Here is a 23,555-nt window from a genome sequence, read left to right as displayed (position 1 = left end):
CTTCCTTGGAGCCCAAAATTCATCAACTACTAATAAAAAAAACGCACTAATTGTCAAAAAACTTTACTGACAAAAAGTTATAGTAATTCCTTTTTTTTTTTTTTTTCCCTTCCCTCTATTGCTGATTTTAATCTCAGATTGGTCTTATAGTTTCTCTAACTTATTTTCAAGTTATCAAAGAGAAAAAGAGGGGTTCTTAATTTATCCAGTCTCTTCAATCAGGTTGTATTGTATAATCATGTCAATGGTTTTGGCAATAGCTGTTTTGCTAGCTGAATTTCAGGGCAACAACACCAATACAATAGAAGTGAGCAAACTAAGCATTCTTGAAGTTGCAGCTAGAAACTTTCTTAAGATTTCTTTAGTCCGTTATAGTCAAATGGTGGCATTATAATCCAACTTAGAGCTAAACTGCATATTTCTGTTTTAAGAATCTAATTAATATTATGAGAAGCAGAAGCAGATATTGATTGCTTTGTAGAAATTCTACTTATTTACGGGTTTGTGGATACATAAAACCTTGAAAAAGAAGCGGATGTTAGGTCCCGCATTTATTACATTGGCTGCCGCTTCAATATTATGGCACCATGTTAAGGGAAGGTATATCCTCGGCATTTAGCATTGCTGTTGTTGGGGATGATTCTCATGGAGTTGTTGATGGGCAACAATAGACTTTTCATGCATGTTGCTGGATGATAATGAGGCAATCCTACATATGTCATAATACATAGGAGATTTGAGTGATTTGTGAATTGAGAGCTTTCTTTACCATTTTTATTTTCCCACTGAATCATCTTTATGGTGCTTCTCGAATCATGTAGTTGATTATTCGTTAGCATGTAACTAGTTGGGTACAACCAAGATTTCAATGATGTATGGTGGGATTTAACGGCGAGATTAAGGCTCGAGTGTTGAGTTTTAGGTGAGATTAGAGTGATTATGGGATTCCCAAAACATTGAGGCTATGTTTGGTTGCCAAAGTGAGCTCAATCCATCTCAAACTAATCATTGATGGGACCCATTGCTTTTTCAACCTCCCATAGAAAAGTTGCATCCATTTCAACTTACTTCATATATTCAAACACATATTTCAACTTATTTACATTCAAACACATCTTAATGGGACCCACAAATCACTACGATTTACAAATCAACTCAGATTATCTGAGATCACCTCAACATCCAACTGCAACCTTAGTGATAGAATCAAAAGTGTTTGCATTGTCGAAGGATGGAAGCTATATGTTTATCACTGAGAGGAGCTGGAAGGTAGTGAAAGAGATGAGGCTGGGGATGTCCACGGTGCAACGGTATGCCAAAATGCTGGAGAATTGCTTGAAGGGCGAAAAAAAAAGATTTTTACACCATGGCAAGGGAGGGGAACGAAAGCTTCATTGCACAGAGGTGTTCAAATGCTCGCGGTCGCTACATGGCTTTAGTGGAGTACATTGGTGGTGGTAGACGCAACTTTATATTTATACCAGAAGAGAGGGAGGGCTAGGGATGGAGGAGGATGGCGGAGGCGTTGTGGGAGTTTGCTGAAGAGGGAGGAAATAGGAGTCGTCACAAAGGTGGGGTGTTTTTTAGGTTGTTGGCGGCGGTGAATCAACAGCAAACTTGATCATACAGGGAGGCCTTGGTGCAGAAAATGGTGCTGGTGCAGTCTCGTGAGCGGAACAAGGGTGGATAAATGGGTGTTATGGCAGCTAAGAGAGGAGACACCGTAAGACACTGACTATGGGACTAGAAAATTTCCTCATAGCTGGTACAACAAGTACTCAGTGGAAAGGAGGTGGTGGCATGTTCAATGTCGTTCTGGCAGAGGATGGCGTGCACATAACACTCCTGGTTATGAAATCACATTTGATGGCACTGCAGGAGAAAGTGGACTCATTAATACGGTGCGTTGAGGGAAATTATGGCATGGGCTTGGGCTTGGGCTTGGAGGCAAATGGTCCTAATCAGTCAAGTGTTAATCGAATGGGCTTGGAGGCAAGTGGCTCATTTGGGCCTTTGAAAGTTGATGGGCAATTGAAGGCTGGGCAAAGAATGGGCCGCTCCCTTGGCCTCAGCCCATGGGGCAAAATAGAGGGAAGGAATAGATCGGGACCCATCCCTTGTGGAGAAGCAAAGGGGGTGGTGATGTAGGGCCTTCCACCAGTGGGAACTAGGCAACCTTGCCGGAGAAGGCTCCGATAGACTCGCGACCGGCCGAGGAACCCTTGACAAAGGCTCCGATGGTGAAGTCGATGGTGGAGGAGGCGACGACAACTGAACTAGAAATGGTTGCCGACGTTCCCTCACAACGAAGCGTCGGATCTTTGGCACAACATGGATAGACAATGCCGATGAAGGGTTTTCAGGTGGCATCCTCGCCGATGAAGGGTTTTTAGCAGGAGGATGGGGCCCGAGTGCTGTGTACAGAGGTTGGGAGTGATGGGGGTGTTGATGTAGGGGCCCTACAGATGCTAGTGCCTACGCAAGGCTTCTTTTAGGAGGATTGCAAGTCTCTCTTTGCTAAGGAGGAGATGAGGGTTCCAATGGAGTCGCAGTGGGCAAGTCGGGGCGAGATTGACATGGTCGGGGTGCCCACACCCCCTAAACTATCTGTTACCGGGTTAGCCTAGTGCTTCTGATTGGGTATTACATAAGGTGTCAGAAATCCAACACTGTGTGGGGCTTGAATATGAGGGTTTTGAGGAGCAATTCATGGCTTCGCTTACTACCATTGAAGTTGGACGCGACTAGATTAAGAAATCAGGATAAAAAAATAGAGGGAACTAAAGAGATTAACATGGTTTATTAACTACGAGGGCAGCTCAAGCAGAGAAAGATCCAAAGGGAGGGGGCCGTTACTTTCTTTATGAAGCCTAAGATTGTATCTTGGAACGTCCGAGGGATTAATGAGGCTAATAAGTAATAAGAGACTTCGGATAAAAAACTTGCTTTGTGTGCTTGCAGGAAACTAAGTTGAAAGTCATTTCAAGAAGTATTGTTTGAAGCTTATGGAGCTGTCTATACATGGATTGGGCTTTCCTTGCATCAGTTGGGGCTTCAAGAGGAGTATTAGTTATGTGGGACAAAATGGTGGTAGAGAAAATGGAGGAGTACCTCGGGGAGTACATAGTGGCATGCTCCTTTAAGAGTGTAGAAGATAATTTCATGTAGGTCGTTGCTGGTATCTATGGGCCGAACTTGGACAACGATAGAAGACTGTTATGGGATGTTTTAGCTGAAGTTCATAGCTGGTGGGACCTACCATGGTACAGTGGTGGCGAATTTAATGTTATAAGATTCCCAAGTGAACGTTTGGGAGAAAGTAGGTTACGGCCAACAATGATGGAATTCTCGGAGTGTATTTTCTATATGGGATTGGTGGATATTCCTCTTATGGGTGGAACATACACATGGTCTAACAACCAAACGTGGTCTCGATTGGACAGATTCTTAGGCTACGTTTGGGTAGTGAGAATACCTGAGAAGTGTTGAGAATGTTTGTGAATAGTTATGAGTAGAGATTGGAATGAGTTTGTGGGTCCCATTGAGAGTATTTTGAGTTGTTTGGATGTGTGAAATATGTTGAGTTGTTGATTTTTGGATAGATAGTTGAAAAAGGTGAGAATCCCATAAATATTATAGTGATTTTCTTTTTAGTAATAAATATTATAGTGATTTTATTATAGTGATTTTATAATAGTGATAAATATTATAGTGATTTTATTTTATTTTTATATATAATAGTGATAAATATTTTAATGATTTTGTTTTTAATTTATATATAATAGTGATATATATTATAATGATTTTATTTATATATATATAATAGTGATAAATATTATAGTAAATTTTTTTTTCTTTCCTCACTTTCTCTCTCTCCTCTGGCCCGATTCACCCCACGCCCGAAATGGGTTTTGAGCCCAGCCCGACGCCGCTGTGCGCCGCCCCTTCTCACTGCCACCACTAGCAACTCCCCCTCACGCCGACGACTCCCCCAACCACCACCGATCTCCCCCATGCACAACGTTAAGTCTCCTGTGGTAACCCAACCAAAATGGGTGAAACCCATTTCTCTCCACTTGCGCCGCCGTACGTGGCCACCCAGGCCACCGCACCTCCACCACCTCACACCGGTGGCCACCTCTCGCAGACCTAGCCACCGCAAACCTCTATCTTCCTCTCCGTCGCACACACGCAAACTACCCTCTCCGTTGCATACATGCAAGCCACCACAGACTTTTTTTTTTCCGTTGAGTCCTTCGTTCGAAACAGTAGAGTCACATGGGTTGGAAGTGTTTTACAAATATTCAAATACTCATTTGGATGAAAGAGAGTTTCTTTTCGTACAAGAACTATCAAGAGTACCTCAGAGTAGTTGGACACCCAAACGTAGTCTCCTCAGAGTGGGAAATGCACCATTCGGAGCTATGTCAAAAGAGACTTTCTTTCTTCTGTTCTGATCATTTCCTTATCTTGCTGGATTGTGGTGGTATTCAAGGAGGGGCTTAGTATTTTAAATTTGAAAATTTGTGGCTAAAAACATTAGGTTTTGTCAAGAGGGTCAAGAAATGGTGGTCCTCATACCAGATTCATGGCACCCCTAGTTTCACTGAAAGTTTTGAAAAAAGATTTAAAACTTTGGAATGCCCAATCCTTTAGTGATATAGGTGAACCTATTGGGTCGGGTGCTTTCTATGGAAGAATTCTCTCAGAAGATTGAGTTAATTTCAAAATTAGAGTGGGTTACCTTATTGGAGGAGATCTCTTGGCGCCAAAAATCACGAGTATTGTGGTTGAAGGAAGGAGATTGGAGCACAAAGTTTTTCCATAGAGTGGCCAATTCTCATAGGAGAACTAATACCGTTGAGATGTAATACCGTTGAGATGCTAAACATAAATGGTGTTGTTTGCATGAAGGCCCCTGTGATTCTAGACCATATTGCTGGTTTCTTTGAACATTTGCTTACCGAACAGGTGGGGTGGAGGCCCAAGCTTTATGGACTAGCATTTGAGTCCATGAGCAGCAACATGTTTCTTGGCTGGAGAGGCCCTTCGAGGAGACGGGGGTTCATGGTGTGGTGAGGAGGATGGTCAAAGACAAAGCACCTGTCTAGATGGATTTTCTTTGGGATTCTTTCAATCATGTTGGGATGTGGTGAAGGAGGACCTAATGAAGGTGTTCCAGAAATTTTTTTCGGTTGGAAAATTTGCGAAAAGTCTCAACTCCACTTTTATTGCGCTTATTCCCAAGAAGATTGGGGCATTGGAGGTGAAGGACTATATGCCCATTAGTCTTGTGAATGAGGTGTACAAGATTATTTCCAAGGTAATCGCCTTGGGGAGGCTTTGCGGCGGGATCATTAGGAAACCCCAAAATGTTTTTGTAAGGGGTAGACAAATTTTGGACTCAATTCTCATCATCAATGAATGCCTAGATAGTAGATTAAAATCTGGCTACTTGGGTATCTTATGTAAGTTGGATATGGAGAAGGCCTACGATCATGCCAATTGGGATTTCCTACTTTACTTGCTTGGGAGGTGTGACTTTGGAGAGAGATGGTGCTCATGGATCAGGTGGTGCATATCAATGGCGAAGTTCTCAGTTTTGGTGAATGATAGTCCGGTGGGTTTTTTTCAACAGTTCTCGTGGTTAAAGACAAGGGGATCCTTTGTCCTCACTCCTATTTATCATTGTCATGGAGGCACTTAGTAGAATGATCTCAGACTTGGTTAACAGTGGTTTTGTGGCTGGTTTTTTCGGTCGGTGATACTCTTAACATTTCTCACTTGTTGTTCACAGTGATACTCTAATATTTTGTGAGGCAGAACAAAGCCAGATTCGAGAACTGAGGGGACTTCTACTCTGTTTTGAGGCTGTATCCGGCTTGAAAGTGAATTTAGCCTAGTCAGAATTGGTTCCAGTTGGTAATGTTCACAACATCTAGCTGCTGGCTAGCACTATTGAATGTAAGGTTTCATTTCTTCCTATGAATTACCTTGGTCTTCCTCTGGGGGCTGCCTCAAGGGCCATACCTATCTGGGATACAATAAGTGAGAAGATTGAACATAGATTGACAAGTTGGAAGAGATTGTACATGTCGAAAGGTGGCAGGACGACCTTAATCAAGAGCACCCTGTCAAATTTACCAACTTACTTTTTATCTTTATTCCCAATTCCAGCGAGTGTGGCGACCTGTATTGAGAAACTTCATCGTAATTTCCTTTGGAGTGGTCTAGGGGATGAATTCAAATTCCACCTGGTTAAGGGGGATCAGGTATGCTCCCCAATCTCTTCTGGTGGGTTGGATATTAGAAACTTGAGGGTTTTCAATTGGTCCTTTCTTGGGAAATAGTTGTAGTGATACAAAAAGGAACCAAAAGCTTTATGGAAGTCGGTGATTGACTGCAAGTATTGAGGTATGTGGGGGAGGTGCGTCACTAGGGAGGTACAAGGGGCGTATGGAGTGGGAGTTTGGAGGCATATTAGACGAGGGTGATGGGTTTTTGCTCGTCACACTAGACTTGTGCTGGAAGATGGCTCAAAAATAAAATTTTGGTACGACTTATGATGTGGACATAATGCCCTCAAGGACTCATTTTCTTTAGTCTTTAGGATTGTAGGTGAGAAAGAAGCTTCAGTGGGTGAACTCATGGAGTTATCTAGTGACCTAGTCCAATGGAACGTGAGCTTTACTAGGGCGGCCCAAGATTGGGAAGTTGATAGTTTTGATGATTTCTTTAGACTCTTGTACTCCATAAAATTGAGCCCTCAAAGATCTAACACATTGTGGTGGGTACCTGCATGTAAAGGTATATTCTCGGTTTGCTCTTTCTATAAGTCTCTCACACAATTGCCGAACAATCACTTTCCATGGAGAAGGATTTGGAGAAAAAAGTGCCTCCCAAAGCGGCGTTCTTTGCTTGGACAACTTCTTTGGGTAAGATTTTGACGATGAATAACTTACGGAAATGCATGGTGATTACAATGGCGAGACTGTGGATCGTCTTCTACTGCATTGTGAGGTTGCTAGAGCATTATAGGAAGATGTATTCAGACGGTTAGAGCTAGCCTGAGTTATGCCTACCACAGTGGTTGAGCTTTTGGCTAGTTGGACAAATCTAGGCAGAATTTCACAAATTACAGCTATGTGGAAGATGGTACCTATTTGTATTCTGTGGTGTGTATGGCAAAAGCGTAATGAACGGACATTTGAGGACAATGACCACTCATTAGAGGAGCTTGATTATTTTTCGTTAGAACTTTGTTTTTGTGGGCCAAAGCTGTTGATTTCGATGGCCTTAATTTTCTTGTTTCCATTTCTTCCTCCTAGATAGGTGTTAACTCTTATATACCATCTTGTACTTGGGCTATGCCTATTCTTATTAATAGAATTGTTTACTTATCAAAACGAAAAAATGTTACTAGTTGGAACCTGAAGATTTGAAATCAGCATAACAGATAAATACTTGAAGTTAGATTGTGGTTACGTTATTTTTGTACATTCATAATAGTACTATCTTACAGTCACTAATCAAAGTCTGGCATGTTTGCAGGCCTTTATCAAATGGTCAACGTGGGGAGGTATATGAGGTGAATGGTGATCGTGTTGCTGTCATTTTGGATATTTGTGAAAGGAACTCTAATGAAGAGGAGGAGAAACTCAAAGAAGAGTCTTCAAAACCTTCGATTTATTGGATAGATGGTACCTTTCCTGATTACTTATAAAAAAAAATTATTTTTCTCTGGCTGGAATTTATCTGAGTTCAATGTGGATGGAGTTTATCCCTTCTTTGGAACAAACAGTCGACGACAATCCCATCTTTTAATGACAGGAATTATTACTATTATTATTTTTATTATTTATTTATGTGGATATGGGGGCCCTGGGCTAAACAAAGAATTTAATGGGCTTGGAGGGAGCTTATATAATCACACATACCTAGGATGAGCTTATATTTCATGCACATGAGGGTTGCACTATATACCTAGGATGGGTTGATACTTTCTAGACGTGGGGCTGGACTTTTGCCTTAGGATCAATTCCGTTTGGTCTCAGCGCACTGAGGACTGAACTGGTCTAGTCGGTTTTGAAAAAAAAAGGATAAAGAACCAAATTGAGCCGATTAAGAACTGGCCTGTATGGTTGGGACCATATCATTGGAAATCCCCCCTCTTAAATTCCTGACGCCCTTGTCAAGGCCATATATATGGTGCCCTAGTATCCAATGGCTGCCCTTACTAGGTGGTTTTGATACCGTATCCCAAAAAGACTAATCAATTTGGACCTTCCAAGACCTCACTTATAAAGCCGCGTTTCACCTAGTAAGTTGTGAATGTGAGCTGTACCTCCCATGACTACCTTTATAACTTACCCACTCTATGTGAGTCATTCCTTTTCACAATGTGGGATTAGGTGTTATGGGATTGGATTATGGAACAACATCAAAAGGGGTTGGGGGAGTTCTCACAATATACCAGATATGAGGTGGGCAATTGGTCCAACATAAAGTTTTGGCATGATGTGTGGTGTATAGAGTAGCCTCTTAAAGGGAATTTTCGAATGTATTCTGCATTGCTCGGGCCAAGGATGCATCCACACTTGATCATTTACAGCTTCAAAATTTTGAAGTCGGTCCTCTTGATCGGAAGTTTACTTTATCAGAGTGGCACATAATTGGAAGATGAATCTCTTTAACTAATTTTATTCTCGATTTATAGTTTTTTTTTTTTTTTTTATAGGTAATCAAAAACCTTTATTCATAGGTAAATGAGGCATAGCCCAAGTACACAAGACGTATATGATTTATAGTAACAAGTAATCCATAGTCTTCCCATCCCTCATACACAACTCCACTTCATTAGCATGACATATATCCTCCGTAGGTTTTTCAATGTAAGGGTCTTCCCTAGTGCAATCATCCAAACACAGAAAGTCACTCTCGAGGGGTGTCAATTGGCCAGATGGGCTTCCATGGAAAGCCAGTACTATCACAAGGGATCAATGCACAATAGAACAACTTGACTTCTAACACCCCTCTTGGACATGGCCCTGCACATGTTGTCTTCCCCATCCGCTGTGATAGCTAGAACTATGTGGCATTCAGTTCTTGGTCTCTTTGGGCTAGACTGGGTGGTGCCTAGGCAGGTGACAGGTTAATTAGCATGCGGGAATGGAAGATATGATATTGTTTGCAGCTGGATCTTGAGGAGAATTGTCCCGATCTATTTGATGTAGATATGGAAGGGGAAACAATTGGAGCTTTGTAGACAACACCAGTCCAATGGAGCAACTGAAAGCTTTCTTTTTCATTAAGTTGTACTATTGGATGACTGCTTATTTATGTTCCTTCAGCTTTAGCTCCACGCTTTTTTTTACCCTTTTTTTCCTGCTAGTTGGAGCTTTTCGAACCAGCAGGGGCGAAAAAGATATATTTGGTTGAAGTTTTGAGGTTAACCACTCCATTGCTTGACAGAATGGTAGACCTAGCTACTTTGTATTGATAAGTGTGAATTCGTGGGCAATCTAGATATCCTCGATAGGTTACATTAATCATAAAACATAAAACAACATTAACAACAACAATAATAATCATGTAACAGTAATGGGGATTGACATCTATACTGCAACGGTACTCTAATTATGATATTAGGTTACAGAATTAGCTATAATTTTATTTCATATATGATCTCAATTGATTTATTAACTATTGCAGATAAGACCAATCCTTGATTGATGTATACTCAATGTGTACTTGGATAGAGGACCTTTTTTTATTCTTTTTCTTTTTTTTTTTCAGTTTTATCTTCATAGAACTTATCTTCATATAAAAAATGTTGAACTAATTGGCCCAAAAATGAGGTTTCTAATACTGGATTAAATTTTTGTTAAAAGTTTTAGCAGCAGCAATGCCTTGTTGATGATAACCTTCTGATATGTGTGTCAATTTTAGCCTGTGTATATGCTCATTTCATCCTAAAGAAGTGACAATTTTTTTCACTTACAGTTAAGGAGATAGAGCGTGATCTTGACACACAGATAGAAGATTGCTTTGTCGCAATAGAGGCTTTGTGCGAGGTATACTGTCAATATATGCTGGACATCTCTAATGTGTTGTGAACAACAACAAAACAACAAAAAACTCTATCAAATGTGATGATGCTTCAGGCAATGCCTCCTAAACAACAGATGTTCACTTTTGATTTGTTTTTAGGTTTTGAGATCCATGCAACCCCTCATTGTCTATATTCCAGACTCTTCTGAATGGTTGTCTAGAGCAGTTCCCAAGTCAAATCGTAAGGAGTTTGTCCTTAAGGTGCAGGGAATGTTTGACTCATTATCAGGTCCAGTTGTTCTAATCTGTGGGCAGAACATAGTTGAATCGGGGTCGAAGGAGAAGGATAAATTTGTAAGCTTTATGAGTTTAATGTTAATTGTCAACTTATATATATATATATATATCTACAAATGCGCATATTGAGGGCATTATTTGTCTTTTCAAACCTGTTCATAAGTTGTTGGCGATACTTTCTTATTTTTTTCTCTACATGATTCTTGACAGACGATGATACTCCCAAATCTTGGGCGCCTTGCTAAGTTGGTAATGCTTTCTATCCTTAAGAACACTCTGCAATGGAGACATACTCTTTAAAGAGATAGATTGTCGATTTTTCATGTTCAACTATCACAGATCTCTGACCCTTTTATAGTGTTCATTAAATGGTTCAATTGTTGTAATAATTTGTGCACATCCTGGCTTCTCAAATTTCCATATAGAATACATTTGAAGAATGTGTCTTTAACCTTACAGTGGTATTTGCTTTACACTTCTATTAAAAAGTTCAATGGTTTTGATAGTACTAGGAAGTGCACTCCTGAGCATCTGTCAAGATATGTTTTGTGGGCATATTGCATGGCGCACATATTCTTGTGACAACTATTCCCTTTCAGCAGTCTCTTTGAAAGTAATAATAAAACTAATCTTACTTTATACAGAACAGATTTTTTTTTTATATTATCCATGCACCTTTTCTTTGCCCATTTCTGGCAAGCTTTATAGGAGAAAGGAGGAAAAGGTCAGGATAGTGGCTAAGGGTTTACTCAAACACATGGAACAGATTACGAGGGAGCCTTTGCAATGTAGGTGGTTGCCAAGATAAAGCCTGTCTCCAAATGTGACCAAATATGTTACTATTTGTTAGGCATAGGCAAGTAGTTTGAAAAAGGTGAAATTACACACTGTACTCCTAACCTATAAATATATATATTTTTTTGGTAAGGGTCGTCCCACACTACCAGTAGTGGCACCCTCCTGATAAGATCCGTCCTTCAAGATTGTTTCCATTTCACCTATTTTTCCACTATCTAGATGATCAAATTTCAACGAGGGCATACATTGCAAATTTTTGGTATGTTGTGATTTTTTGGCAGTTTGAGAATCTTAAAATTGGTAGTTCGTGGCACACATAGCAAATGGGATGTTAGTTCAAGAGGGGAAAAAGATAATGTTTGGAAAACAAGGAGTACACTACTACATATAGACATTTATTCTGAGAGACAGGTTTAGGATCTCGTATTCTATTGGCCTGTATGTTCTGAATTAAGTGGAGTACTTGGTTGGCTGCAGATTATGTTGACGTAACAAAAACTAATAACTGTTTGACTCGTAACTTTCCAGTGTACAGACCCATGTTTCTTTTATATAGATGGTTTATTTACACCACTTTCTTCTTAAAATACATGTTAGAAATTCTGATTATGTTCTGTGAACCACTTATATCATTGGTACTATTGATTGCTCTTGTTGTTGTTATGGGTACCTGTCATATTATTGTTGTAATATTGAATTTGACTTACCTTTACTTTCCAGCCTTTCCCTTTAAAGCATCTTACTGAGGGTCTTAAGGCAACGAAGAGATCTGATAAGAACGAAATGTATAAGCTCTTCAATAATGTTTTCTGCATATATCCGCCCAAGGTAAATGTTTGACTTATTCTTGAACATACCAGAGAATGAAATAGCCTGTGTAATATGCTTGTGAAGTATTGTAATGATGTTTTGTTACTCGTAGCTTGCTTTTTTTGTTCTTTCTTTGCATTATGTTACTGTTGATGTGTAAGGAGTAGGGGGACACTTGGAGTTGAGCTTCCTCTTAGTAGAGTCAAACTTTTGGTTTTGGGATTGCTAGTCCATTGAGTGTCTACTGGGAAGGAGAGCATGGGTTTGTTTAGCACACCATTTAGGTTCTTTTGTGCTTTGATATATATTCATTTATTGCTGTAACTTATTATTCTAACTGGTTCTTGCAAGCCACAAATTAGTTTTGGCGATTTTCATAATTATTATTATCCTTGATTTTTGTAGGAGGAAGATAATCTTAGAACATTCAATAAACAGATTGAAGAAGACAGGAGGATTGTGATAACACGGAGCAGTTTGAATGAGTTGCATGGGGTATGGGGCTAGCTAAAGTTGTTTTGAGCAAAAGTTGGTATTTTGGATAAATATGTACTTGCTATGACAATGACATCTTCTATTCTGAATGGTTTAAATTTTTAGTGCCTACAGTTTTTTATGCTACTGAACCTATTTGACCAATGGGACTTACTGCTGAAGTTCTGAATGTAGGTTCTTGAGGACCATGAGCTGTCATGCATGGATCTATTGAATGTAAATATAGATGGCGTGATGTTGACAAAAAGAAGTAAGAAACTAGAATGACAACGATTTGTAATTTTTGTTTGTTAAAAACGTGCATTGTTATATTCCCTGTGCAAATATCATATTGTTGATACCAAATAGTAAAGTTTTCTCAACAATCATGAGAATCTTCAAGTAAAACTATTAGATATATTTGTGCTAATACAGTAAAATATAATTTAAGAGATGAATGTAAGTATGAAAATTAGATGCAGCACCACGTTAATTGCAGCGAGGAAAAATTGTCAAAAAATGGCTTGCTCATGTGTAATGAAGGTAGGTGGTCCTCATCATCAGTAGAGTTAATTGGGGAGAAAGATCTATTAGCTGATTCCAAGTTGTTAGGATATGCTAAGAGAAGAAATAGTAGTTGGGATGTGCAAGATCTTATGAAATTAGTACTTGAGATGGCCTTCAATTCTCTCCCTCTTTTCCCTCAAAAGCATAAAACAAGGAATTTAAAAAATAGATGTTTATGTCGTGTATTTCTATCTAGCAAAAATTAGAGAATGTTGGCTTGCTTATTTTACATACTTGGATGGTCATTGCTGTCTCGCTGTGAAGGAGTAGTTTTATCTGAATATCATCATTATCGATTTCGCTTGCAGAAGCAGAGAAAGTTGTTGGCTGGGCTAAAAATCATTACTTGTCTCACTGTCAGCTTCCATCAGTAAAAGGTGGAAGGTTGCATCTTCCACGTGAAAGGTGTACTTTCTTTTCATTGCCAAAGATAATATAACTTCTTACAAAACCTTGAAGTTGATTGCTGTTTTTGTGTGTGAAGCCTTGAAATGGCAATTTTGAGGTTGAAGGAGCAAGAAGAATTATCTCGAAAGCCCTTGCAAAGTTTTAAGGCATGTTTTATCATTTACATTGAATATGCAAGTTGAAATATTAAAGGCTTTGTATATCGTGTACACCTCTAACACTCAAATTATTACAGAACATTGTGAAGGATGAATACGAAAGCAACTTTATTTCTGCAGTGGTTCCACCTGGTGAAATTGGTGTCAAATTTGATGATATAGGTGCTCTAGAAGATGTAAAGAAGGCACTGAAGGAACTTGTCATTCTTCCAATGAGGAGACCAGAGCTTTTCTCTCAAGGAAACCTGTTGAGGGTAATTTTTATGACTTTGTCACTTGTAATGCATTTTGGTCAAGGTTAGTTTGGGTTTGTGGTTTGCATTCCCATTGTCTGATTTGTGGATGCTTTTGTCAGCCTTGCAAAGGAATATTGCTTTTTGGGCCTCCTGGAACTGGGAAAACCCTTCTCGCCAAGGCTCTTGCCACAGAAGCGGGGGCCAACTTTATCAGTATAACTGGTTCAACACTTACTTCGAAGGTACACAGAAAAGGAGTTGCTGATTCTATTATACTCGCTCTTTTAGGATCAAACCACTAGCCGTGTTTATTATGATCTTACGGTATTGTAGTTTCCACTTCATCACTCTTCCATCCTTGGATGCACTATTCCTTTTTTATTTTTTAAGTAATAATTCTTTATTGATAAGCGCAAGAGGCGCAACTCTAGGACACAGGAGATATACAGAGACACCTATCTTGAGTGCCTCTATCGTCCGATCATATTCCTCAAAGGTCCTATTATTTCTCCCATTCCAAACACGGCAAATGAAGCAAATAGGGACCATCTTTCATATTGCTACTATTTGTGGGCGGCCACCTAGTCTTCTCCAAGAATAGAAAAACTCCTCAATACTTCTAGGCATGACTTAAACCAATCTGACCTGCCTGAAGAAGCCATTTCATCGTGCTCTTGCAACATTGCAATGAAGCAAGAGATGATCAACGGACTCTCCTCTACCCTTACACATGCAACACCAGTCATTTACAACTGCATAACTTTCTTTATGTTGTTTGTTGTGAGAATATTCCCATGTGTTTCTGTCCTAGTAAAAACAGCTGCTCTTAATGGAACCTTAGTCCGCTAAATGCTCTTCCATGGTAGTTGATTGTTGACATTAGGACTGATTATACATTATATAAAGAACAGACTGAAAAGCCCTCTCTTGGACAGCCCAAAAAGTCTTGTCATCTTCTTCTCCTCTTCGAAGCCTACTGGAGTATAGCATATTAAAGAACTCACTTAAGGCATCAACGTCCCAGTTTTGTGCCACTTTGATGAAGCTATTATTCCACTGAATGACATTACTCAGCATCTCCAAGTTGTCCGTCATCAAAGCATTCTTAACACTAGCAACACCATACACCACCAGGAAGACTTCTTTTAGAATCCTATCTCCACACTGTAGATCAAGCTAGAATCTAATTCTGGATCCATCTCCCACCTCAAATTTGATATGGTTAGAAAACTTCCCACAACCTCTCCTAATATTCTTCCATGAAAAATTTTACTCATCGTCCCTACACCAGACACCTGCTTTTATTTTTTTATCTTTTTATATTTTTTTCCCTTAGTAGGTGTGTGGTGTATGGTGATGAGTAGAAAAACTCTTCTTCCATAGGCCTACCCCAATCCAGCAATCCAGTCAATGCACTTCATTTGTACTCCGCCTTAGTGGTGTGCATGCAGACCGGAAACCCGGAAATTCGGATATCCGGGCCAGGTATCCGGCCCGCTTTCTAGAAATGGAAAACCGGATCCGGTATCCATCCGGGTGTATCTGGATTTCTGCCCTACACCCGGGCTGATAGCAGATCCGTCAACAGATAGGGGTAATACCCTCTATCCATTTCTTTAAAAATATTACCTGCCGTCTTTTTAAGAAAATAAAAACTTAAAAATAATTTTTTTAAAAAAATAAATAATTAATAAATCTGTATTAATTGAAGACGACCCATGAGGTTTTAACATTTACAAGAGTGAAAGGGGAATTATATGAAAATTCATGCTGGTAGTGGTATTATCAGTAGTTCTCTATCCTTTCGCCCTAAGCAATACTGTCATAGCCATAATTAAGCAGCCAATGGATCCTCTTGCGAGTACCTGGGCTGCACTACCAATTTAAAAGAGAATCATTGTGAATGCTCAGGTTTGTGTGTGATTATACTGAAGAAATCAAGATTCTTGATTGTTGTTTGGGAAGCGAGAAAAACAGAGAGAAACATAAATGAGAATTCTGTAGTGAAGTGTAAACTGAATGGATGAATGAATTCATCTGTGCAAGTTGATTATTAAGAAAATTAGGAAAGATTCATAAGCTGTAATATAAACAAGCAGCATATTTGTGAACATTTTAACAAAGGTTGAAGATCTGGGAGAGTAAAGCTAAGTGATGATGATCGAGCTAGAGACAATTCTGTTCACATTTAATTTTTTTCTGATATTATAGTTTTTGTTTGCATTTCTATTTTTATTTTTCAATTTTTTAAAAAACTGGTCTTTTTTAGGAATAAAAACCCGGGTATCTGGGCGGATATCCACAAATCCGCCCGGATCTAAATACATTTCTGAATCTGGATTTATACCCCGAGCTGGATATCCGCATCTGGATATATTCCTGGATCCGGGCTTCTCCGGATATCCATATCTTGATCCAGATGAACATCCTTTGGAGTCCACCTACCCTGCGTGCATCCATAATTGGAATCTACTACTACTCTCCACAGAGTCTCCTATTTTATTTTGATAATGTCAAAGCCACTTCCCAAAAGTTTCCTCGTTGAATAATTGCAGATTACAGATCCCCAACCTGGCAACCTTCCCTCAGAAACTGGAGAACAAATCTTGTCCCAACTTACGAAATTCATCTGCTAAATTACCCCAGAGGAAATCTCTTTGTATCTTCTCAATGCGCAAAGCAAGGATAGAATGAAGCGGAAATAGTGACATGAAATATGTGGGTAGGTTAGAAAGAGTGCTCTTATTCAAAGTGATCGTACCCCCTTGGGAATTGGGAAAAATGCATCCTTTTCATTTGGCCAACCACCTCTTAATCTTTTCAATAATCTCATCCCAAACTGCTTTTGTTGTAAATGTGTCTCCTAATGGAAGACCAAATACTTCATTGGTAAGGATGGCACCTTTTTTTTTGATCGGTAATCAAGAAGTTTTATTCTTAAAAATAGGCAAAGTCCAAATACATAGGGAGTATACATGAGAAATATCTAACTAGAGTTTACAATTGATAGTAAAAAGTCATGAACATTTAGTTTGTTACAAACAATGGCCCCCACCCATAAGAACAATGTTTTAAAGAAAAAAATTTCAGCTCCTCCATTGTTCTCTTGTGGTTTTCGAAGATTCTATCATTTCACTCCCTCCAAATACACCAATAGATACATATAGGAACCATTTTCCAAATTGCTGCAACTTGTGAATTACCTCGGAGGCCTCTCCAGCAAATGATTTACTGATTCACCATTCTTCTTACACATGCAACACTAGTACCTGATGTTTCCTTAAATTATCTATGGTGAGAATTTTGTCCAGTGATGCTGTCAAAACAAAAAAAGCTGCTATTGTAGGAGCTTTTGTTTGCCAAACACTCTTCCATGGGGATGTGGGCATTCCTGGGCTCGTTAAAACTGTGAAATGATCTGACAGTGAATTTACCCTTTTTGGAAGGGCTCCATATCATCTTATCTATGGTACCCTTGGTCATGCTTACGGAATACAATATTGCATAGAACTCTGTGATAGCCTCCAACTCCCAGTCTTGGGCTGCCCTAGTGAAATCAACATTCCATTGAGGGGAGGGAGCCACTAGAAAATTCCAAGAGGTCTGCTGTCTCTGCATCCTTTGCTCGTGCAAGCTCAAAATATGGCAGGGAAAGTGTCTTGGAGGCTTCGTTCACCACACCATTTGTTTTACCAAAATCTGACACAAGAGTCGTTACCCACTACAATATGTGCATGTCTCTGGAAGGTCTCCCAGCCCTTTCTAATGTATTTCCACAAACGTACCCCATATGGACCGCGTACCTCATTCGAGCACCATCCACCCCAAGCCTCCCTAACTTGAGCATATATAACGGACTTCCACAGAAGGATGACACCTTGCAAAGCAAATTTTCCCTCCAAGCTGTCTACATTGGCAACCTGACCCACTAGAACCAGTTCCAACTTAACTGAATTAATCTTCAATCTGGGGACTACTTCAAAGCATAAAATTAGAGCTTCACAAATACTGAAGATGGTTCAGGTCATTCTCACTGAACAATAGAGTATCATCTACATAAAATGAAGGGATACATTGGTTACATTAGTGTTTCTAGCCCCCACTAAGAAACATGAAATAAAACTCCCTTAAACCAACGCCTTTAACATTTTGCTGAGAGTTTCCATGAAAATGATAAATCACAATGATGACAAGGGATCTTCCTGCTGCAGGCCTCGAGAAGTGCTAAAGAAACCAAAAGGGGTACCATTTATTAATACAAAGAAACGCACAGTAGAAATACATTGTGCTATATTCCTTTTGTCAAGAACTTAATCCTCTATTCCTTTTGTCTTAGCTGTTTTGGCTATTTTGGGGTCAGTGGAATGTCTAAATGCACACAGTCCTTGACCTCATGCTAGCTATAAATTCAGATTAGAGATCCATACAAAAATCGTAGACAATGATTTATTTCTTTAACTCCTGTGTAATTTGAAATGCAGTTTTGCATGCATATTTCGGTATGATTTGGAGAACATAACTAGGAGAACCTTGCAAATTATGAGACCTCTGCAACAATTTCAAGTTGTCCACAAATCACTTGTTTTCAGCCACATATTCTCAAACTTGAATACTCTCTATTCTGCATCTTATCATCATAAACAAGCATCAAAGGAAAATGGTCTGATAAGTCTTGGGAGCCGTCTGTGAGAAACTGTTGGGGATTTCAGCTTCTCATTTTGGAGAAAGAAGAAACTTGTCAATTCTAGAACATGGTTGCAGATTGCAGTTACTAAGCAAGTAAACTTCCTTTCCACGAGAGAGATGTCTATTGGGCCTTGTTCAATAATGAATTATGTAGAGCTCGACCATCGCCTGGGAATAGTGATCTTGCCTTATCTCTCACTTGGATAGCAAATGATGTTAGTCTCCCCCGATACACCATGGAATATTCAACCGACTACTTAAACCCGCCAATTCATCCCAAAGAAGACTCTTAGTATCATCATCATTAGATCCACAAACTTCTGCAAAGGTACACTCAAAATTGTCATCGATACTTTTGAACATGCATGACGGAGAATCTGCCACACATTTATTAGTTTTTTCTACCACCCTCCTACTCCACATGAGCAAAATCCAATCGGAAACCCCATTTAAGCCAAGATAGAACCAATCCACATGTTGGCTGCCCCACCAACTGCACACGAGAGCCCTATACAGAACAACCAACTAGTCTCTTGCAATCAAAACATAACTGCCTTCCATTCCTGATTAAATTCTTGACCTGCAATCATTTACTCTTGTTTAACCTTCTCACATTCCAAGACAAATTTTTGGCTTCATCGACAAAGTATTGCTGCCCTCCCCCTCTCCCTGCCTTTGCCTCTGATAGAATTACCTCCCTTGTGATCATGATTGATGGTGATAGCAAGCATTGATGGAAGTAAGTGCCATTACCTTCTCTGAGATCCACACCATGGTGTTTTTTAAAATAATATTTGTGGTTATATATATGGTGTTTTTTAAAATAATGTTTGGGACTTGTATCATAGTTGGGGTAAAAAAAATTTCATTTGGGTTAGAAAAACCAACTAGCCCAACAAAACAGCCCAAAACTGAATCACACTTGTAAAATCGAATTGGAATGGACCGAAACCAAAAAAAACCAAAAGTTCCGGTTTCTTGGATGAATCAGTCTGTATCGGTTCTCAGAATTCCAATACAACTTAGACCGGTTTGGTTTCAAAATATGTCTGAAACGGATCGAATCAAACCAATTACACCCCTACTTGTCATTACCAAATGTTTGTCCCACTTAAGTGGGGCCATGAGAACAGTGATTGGAAATGGTACCTGTCAGCTATTTTTGAAGAAAGTGGCTGCTCTCAAAACTCAAACCTGTGCACTGGCTCTTCGAAGCCGACTTTATTCTTGAACCGATTAGTTTGTAGTATTATGCATTTTCTTGATAGGTAGTTTGTAGTATTATTCATATTTCAGAAGTATTTTAGTTTTATGAATGAGTCAAATGGGTTTTGCCAATGGGCTGTAGCCCCATATGGCACCTGCACTCTAGCAAGTATGGGGTGGTGGGTGAGAGGCTGCAGATTCTAACCCCACAGGTGTTTGATACGAATCCAGCAACAAAATGCGGTTTCTTTCAGGGGTTTGATCTTTCTATTAGGCGCAAAAAATATTCTAACATTATTTTCTTTACCAAAACAGTGGTTTGGAGATGCTGAAAAGCTTACCAAGGCTCTCTTCTCCTTTGCCAGCAAGCTCGCTCCTGTCATTATATTTGTTGATGAGGTGAGTTTCCATTATGAAAAACATGCAGTAAATGGTGAGGTTGGTTTCTGTGGTGAAAAGATGAAGAAAAACAAACTGTTTATTTTGTTACATATCTAAGAATAATTTTAGAGAGATTTTATGTGAATGCACCTGTGGCCAATTATACGCTAGCTCTCAATTAAAACTTTGTTTATATGGGCTGGTAAACTTCCATATGGCTTTGGATTTTCAAGTGTATTATTCCCTAACAAAAACTATGGTGGCAGGGCCTCACTAGCTTCCAAGCAACTTAACTTTTTGACTATATTTTTCTGTAGAAACACTTTTTGCTGTCTTTAATATGTGTCATTTTATATTCTGCGTTATCTTCATGTCATACTGCACACATTTCAAATTACTGAAGTTTTGATTAAGCAGCTAATTAGCAATACATACACTTGTTTAAAAGAGGTATTGGTAATTTTGCTAAAAGGAAATTAGCTAAAATGCCGGGAAAAGTTTAAGAAGATATGGAAGTTTCAAAATTTGTTAATTCTACATTTCTGTAAGTAAAATTACTTATTATATGTTTGAGAAAGTTAGGATATTAGTTATTATCATTAATAAACAACATGGTGCTGAACGAGCAATGTTCGATGAAACAAGTGAAGAAAAGAATGTCGAACCACCCTCTCTAACTACTTGTGGTGGACGTACCCTATAAAATGCTTTCTGGAAGTTTTTCCAATTTATTTTAAGTTTTGATTTCGCTAAACTGTGACGACAAGTGGTGAAAGAATTACATGAGAAATGCTTGAATCTGTTTTAGTATTTTTTTTAGGTTCTGTGATATGAGTTTTAGGGATAATGACTCGTCAATAATCCATTAATATTTTTATTTATGATTTGGGGTCTGTTTTGGGCTAAAAGGGTGCGGTCACAAAATATAAATGGACTTTTTTTGTTTTGTTGTGATGCATCGCTGTCTTAGTCTCACAAATTGACTCCTTGCGTAATATTTTATAGTTTGTCTCTGGTTGTTTAGACATTGGGTTTTCTTTTATAGGTTGACAGTCTGCTTGGTGCTCGTGGTGGTGGCTCTGAGCACGAGGCAACTAGAAGAATGAGAAATGAGTTCATGGCGGCTTGGGATGGATTGAGGTCCAAAGACAGCCAAAGAATCCTCATTCTGGGCGCCACAAATCGACCTTTTGACCTTGATGATGCTGTTATACGTCGCTTACCAAGAAGGTAAAATTGATTTGTAAGAAATCCTCTTGGGATTGAAGGCTATATTTTGCTGGTTGTTTTGTCATTTATTGGTCAAAATCTTCCCACATTCTGCATTTGAGCCATACATGCTTTATTTGCTTGGTTATAGTTTGCAGTAATAAGCAGCAAAACAGAATTAACACTGTAGCTAATGGAGTTATGTTTGGTGCAATTTAGGATATATGTAGACCTACCAGATGCTGAAAATCGTAAGAAGATTTTGAAAATATTTCTTTCACAAGAGCATCTAGAATCTGCATTTCAGTTTGACAAACTTGCTTATGCAACTGATGGATACTCTGGTAGTGATTTGAAGGTATGAGTGACGTTAAAATTTCTTCAAGGAATTTGGAAATATGGAATCTCTCATACTTGCTTTTTATTTTGTTTGTTTGTCTGTTTTTTGGTGCAGAATCTTTGTATTGCTGCTGCATATAGACCTGTCCAAGAACTTTTAGAGGAAGAAAAAGAGGTAAGGTGCCTTTAGACATTATCTTGAGTAAGTTTTTTAGATTCAATCTAAGATCCCATTTCCACCAGTGTGTGGCACAAGGCACACCTCAACAGCGTATGCAGGTATGAACCTTGCAATTAGAAATGCATCAGTCATGAATGTATACTTTATTTATTGTTACTCAAATTTATGTTGTTTTCTGTCTTCACAAGCAATTAAGACACTTCGATTTTCACCATAATGCGCTTATCATTTAATTATCTGTTTCTGATAAGCCTCACTTGTGGTCACTATTTGTGCCTCCATTGAATTGGAGTGAGATGGTTCTTTGTTGTTCCTTATCACATGTGTTTTGGTCTTGTTCTGACAAAAGGTTCTTTTAACTCCTGAATGTAAAGTGTAAACTACCATTTAGGCAATTGTGAAGCCACAAGCAAACAATTCACACGTAGAAACAATGTTGGTTACCTTATGCTACTTACTTTCTGCATTACTTCCAACATGTTTCAAATCTTTGCTCATTATATCATTATTTTGTTTTACAGGAGTGCAGAAATGATGTAGATCCGGTCTTAAGACCACTTAGCTTGGATGATTTTATTCAGTCAAAAGCCAAGGTGGGGGAGCTTTACTAACAAGTATTTGCTGTTGTTTGGATCAAATGTTTTCTTAATTACTTTTTGTCCATGAATATTCTGAAAATGACCAACTAAGCCATTCTTACGAAATATTCGAACAATCAATTTCCTCATTCTTTATATGTATTTGTACAATTCATTTCATCCCTAGCTTGTTTGCTGTAAAGGGCAGTTACATTGCATAAACAATGAAGTGATTGTCTCATTCTGCTGTATAGGTCGGGCCTTCGGTTGCCTATGATGCTGCAAGCATGAATGAGCTGAGGAAATGGAATGAACAGTATGGAGAAGGTGGAAGTAGGAGAAAATCACCATTTGGTTTCGGAGACTAATTTTACAGGCATATCATTAATTTATTCTTGGGAAAAAGGGCCCCATTTCTTGGTGGTATTGTACTCCCTAGAGGAAATCTCTCCTTTTCATCCTTTTTGAGCGGATGAAGGAGAAGAAGGCCTTGTCTTGTATCCCATGCAATAAAGTTGCTATATAGAATAGTTTTCTTTTCCCTCATCCAAAATTTTTAGGCCCTTAGTTGTACCTTTCATAAAATTGCTAATCTTAGATAAGTTTTTCCCCAACTGTACGATAGTATATTTAACAATTTTGAACACAGCCTCAATCCCATATCAAAAGATTATATTTGGTAGTATAGAAAGCTTTACTTGTTCTTAATGCAAGATTCAAGATTATACTTAGTTTTAATTCTAGATTTGTAAAAAGCACAAATCTCTAAAATATCATGAATTATTTCTCTTATGAAAAGTTTCAAAATTAATTTTGAGTAGATCCAATCAGATTGCATATGCATACACATCTTGCTAAATATGAATCATTTCAATTAACTTTGGTTGTCTTGAGTTCGGGCATAGAATGCAATATTATATAGCATGCACACATGAATATGATTTGAAAATGTTCAAATGACTTGTAATTTAAAAAAAGAGTAATGTTACATGCAGTAGTGGAGTGCGCAAGTGTTGTGCAGTGGCTTTGAAAAAGAGTGAGGTTCACTATTAAAAAGTTAATATTTTTCATGTGGATCTCGTATTTATTAACTTTTTTCAATGTGATTGCACGACGCTTACATACTCATGACTGCAATTATTATTTCTCTTAAAAAAATAATAATATTCCTTCTAGA

At 38.7% G+C, this 23,555-nt stretch overlaps 1 protein-coding gene across 4 annotated transcripts in view; it reads left to right on the top strand.

The window, feature by feature from the left end:
- The window catches only part of LOC108991439, a 30,117-nt gene extending 7,091 nt beyond the window's left edge, over positions 1 to 23,026 (top strand). For 2 of the 4 annotated variants that reach the window (XM_035684619.1, XM_035684617.1), the window contains 18 exons: positions 7,552 to 7,700; positions 10,003 to 10,073; positions 10,210 to 10,404; positions 10,558 to 10,596; positions 11,866 to 11,973; positions 12,361 to 12,450; positions 12,625 to 12,700; positions 13,305 to 13,401; positions 13,481 to 13,550; positions 13,640 to 13,816; positions 13,918 to 14,040; positions 20,006 to 20,089; positions 21,117 to 21,301; positions 21,500 to 21,638; positions 21,735 to 21,794; positions 21,863 to 21,898; positions 22,322 to 22,393; positions 22,633 to 23,026. In XM_035684619.1, coding sequence (XP_035540512.1) covers positions 7,552 to 7,700; positions 10,003 to 10,073; positions 10,210 to 10,404; positions 10,558 to 10,596; positions 11,866 to 11,973; positions 12,361 to 12,450; positions 12,625 to 12,700; positions 13,305 to 13,401; positions 13,481 to 13,550; positions 13,640 to 13,816; positions 13,918 to 14,040; positions 20,006 to 20,089; positions 21,117 to 21,301; positions 21,500 to 21,638; positions 21,735 to 21,794; positions 21,863 to 21,898; positions 22,322 to 22,393; positions 22,633 to 22,746 — 1,885 coding nt within the window. In that variant the 3' untranslated portion in view covers positions 22,747 to 23,026. The remainder of the gene's footprint in view (positions 1 to 7,551; positions 7,701 to 10,002; positions 10,074 to 10,209; positions 10,405 to 10,557; positions 10,597 to 11,865; positions 11,974 to 12,360; positions 12,451 to 12,624; positions 12,701 to 13,304; positions 13,402 to 13,480; positions 13,551 to 13,639; positions 13,817 to 13,917; positions 14,041 to 20,005; positions 20,090 to 21,116; positions 21,302 to 21,499; positions 21,639 to 21,734; positions 21,795 to 21,862; positions 21,899 to 22,321; positions 22,394 to 22,632) is intronic. The other 2 variants (XM_035684620.1, XM_035684618.1) reach the window with 1 other exon arrangement.
- Positions 23,027 to 23,555: the final 529 nt, after the last annotated feature.

The sequence above is a fragment of the Juglans regia genome, chromosome 13, assembly GCF_001411555.2.
Source record: "Juglans regia cultivar Chandler chromosome 13, Walnut 2.0, whole genome shotgun sequence".
Lineage (NCBI taxonomy): Eukaryota > Viridiplantae > Streptophyta > Magnoliopsida > Fagales > Juglandaceae > Juglans > Juglans regia.
The sequence above is the reverse complement of the archived record's forward strand: the minus strand, read 5'-3'. Positions and strand labels throughout refer to the sequence as shown.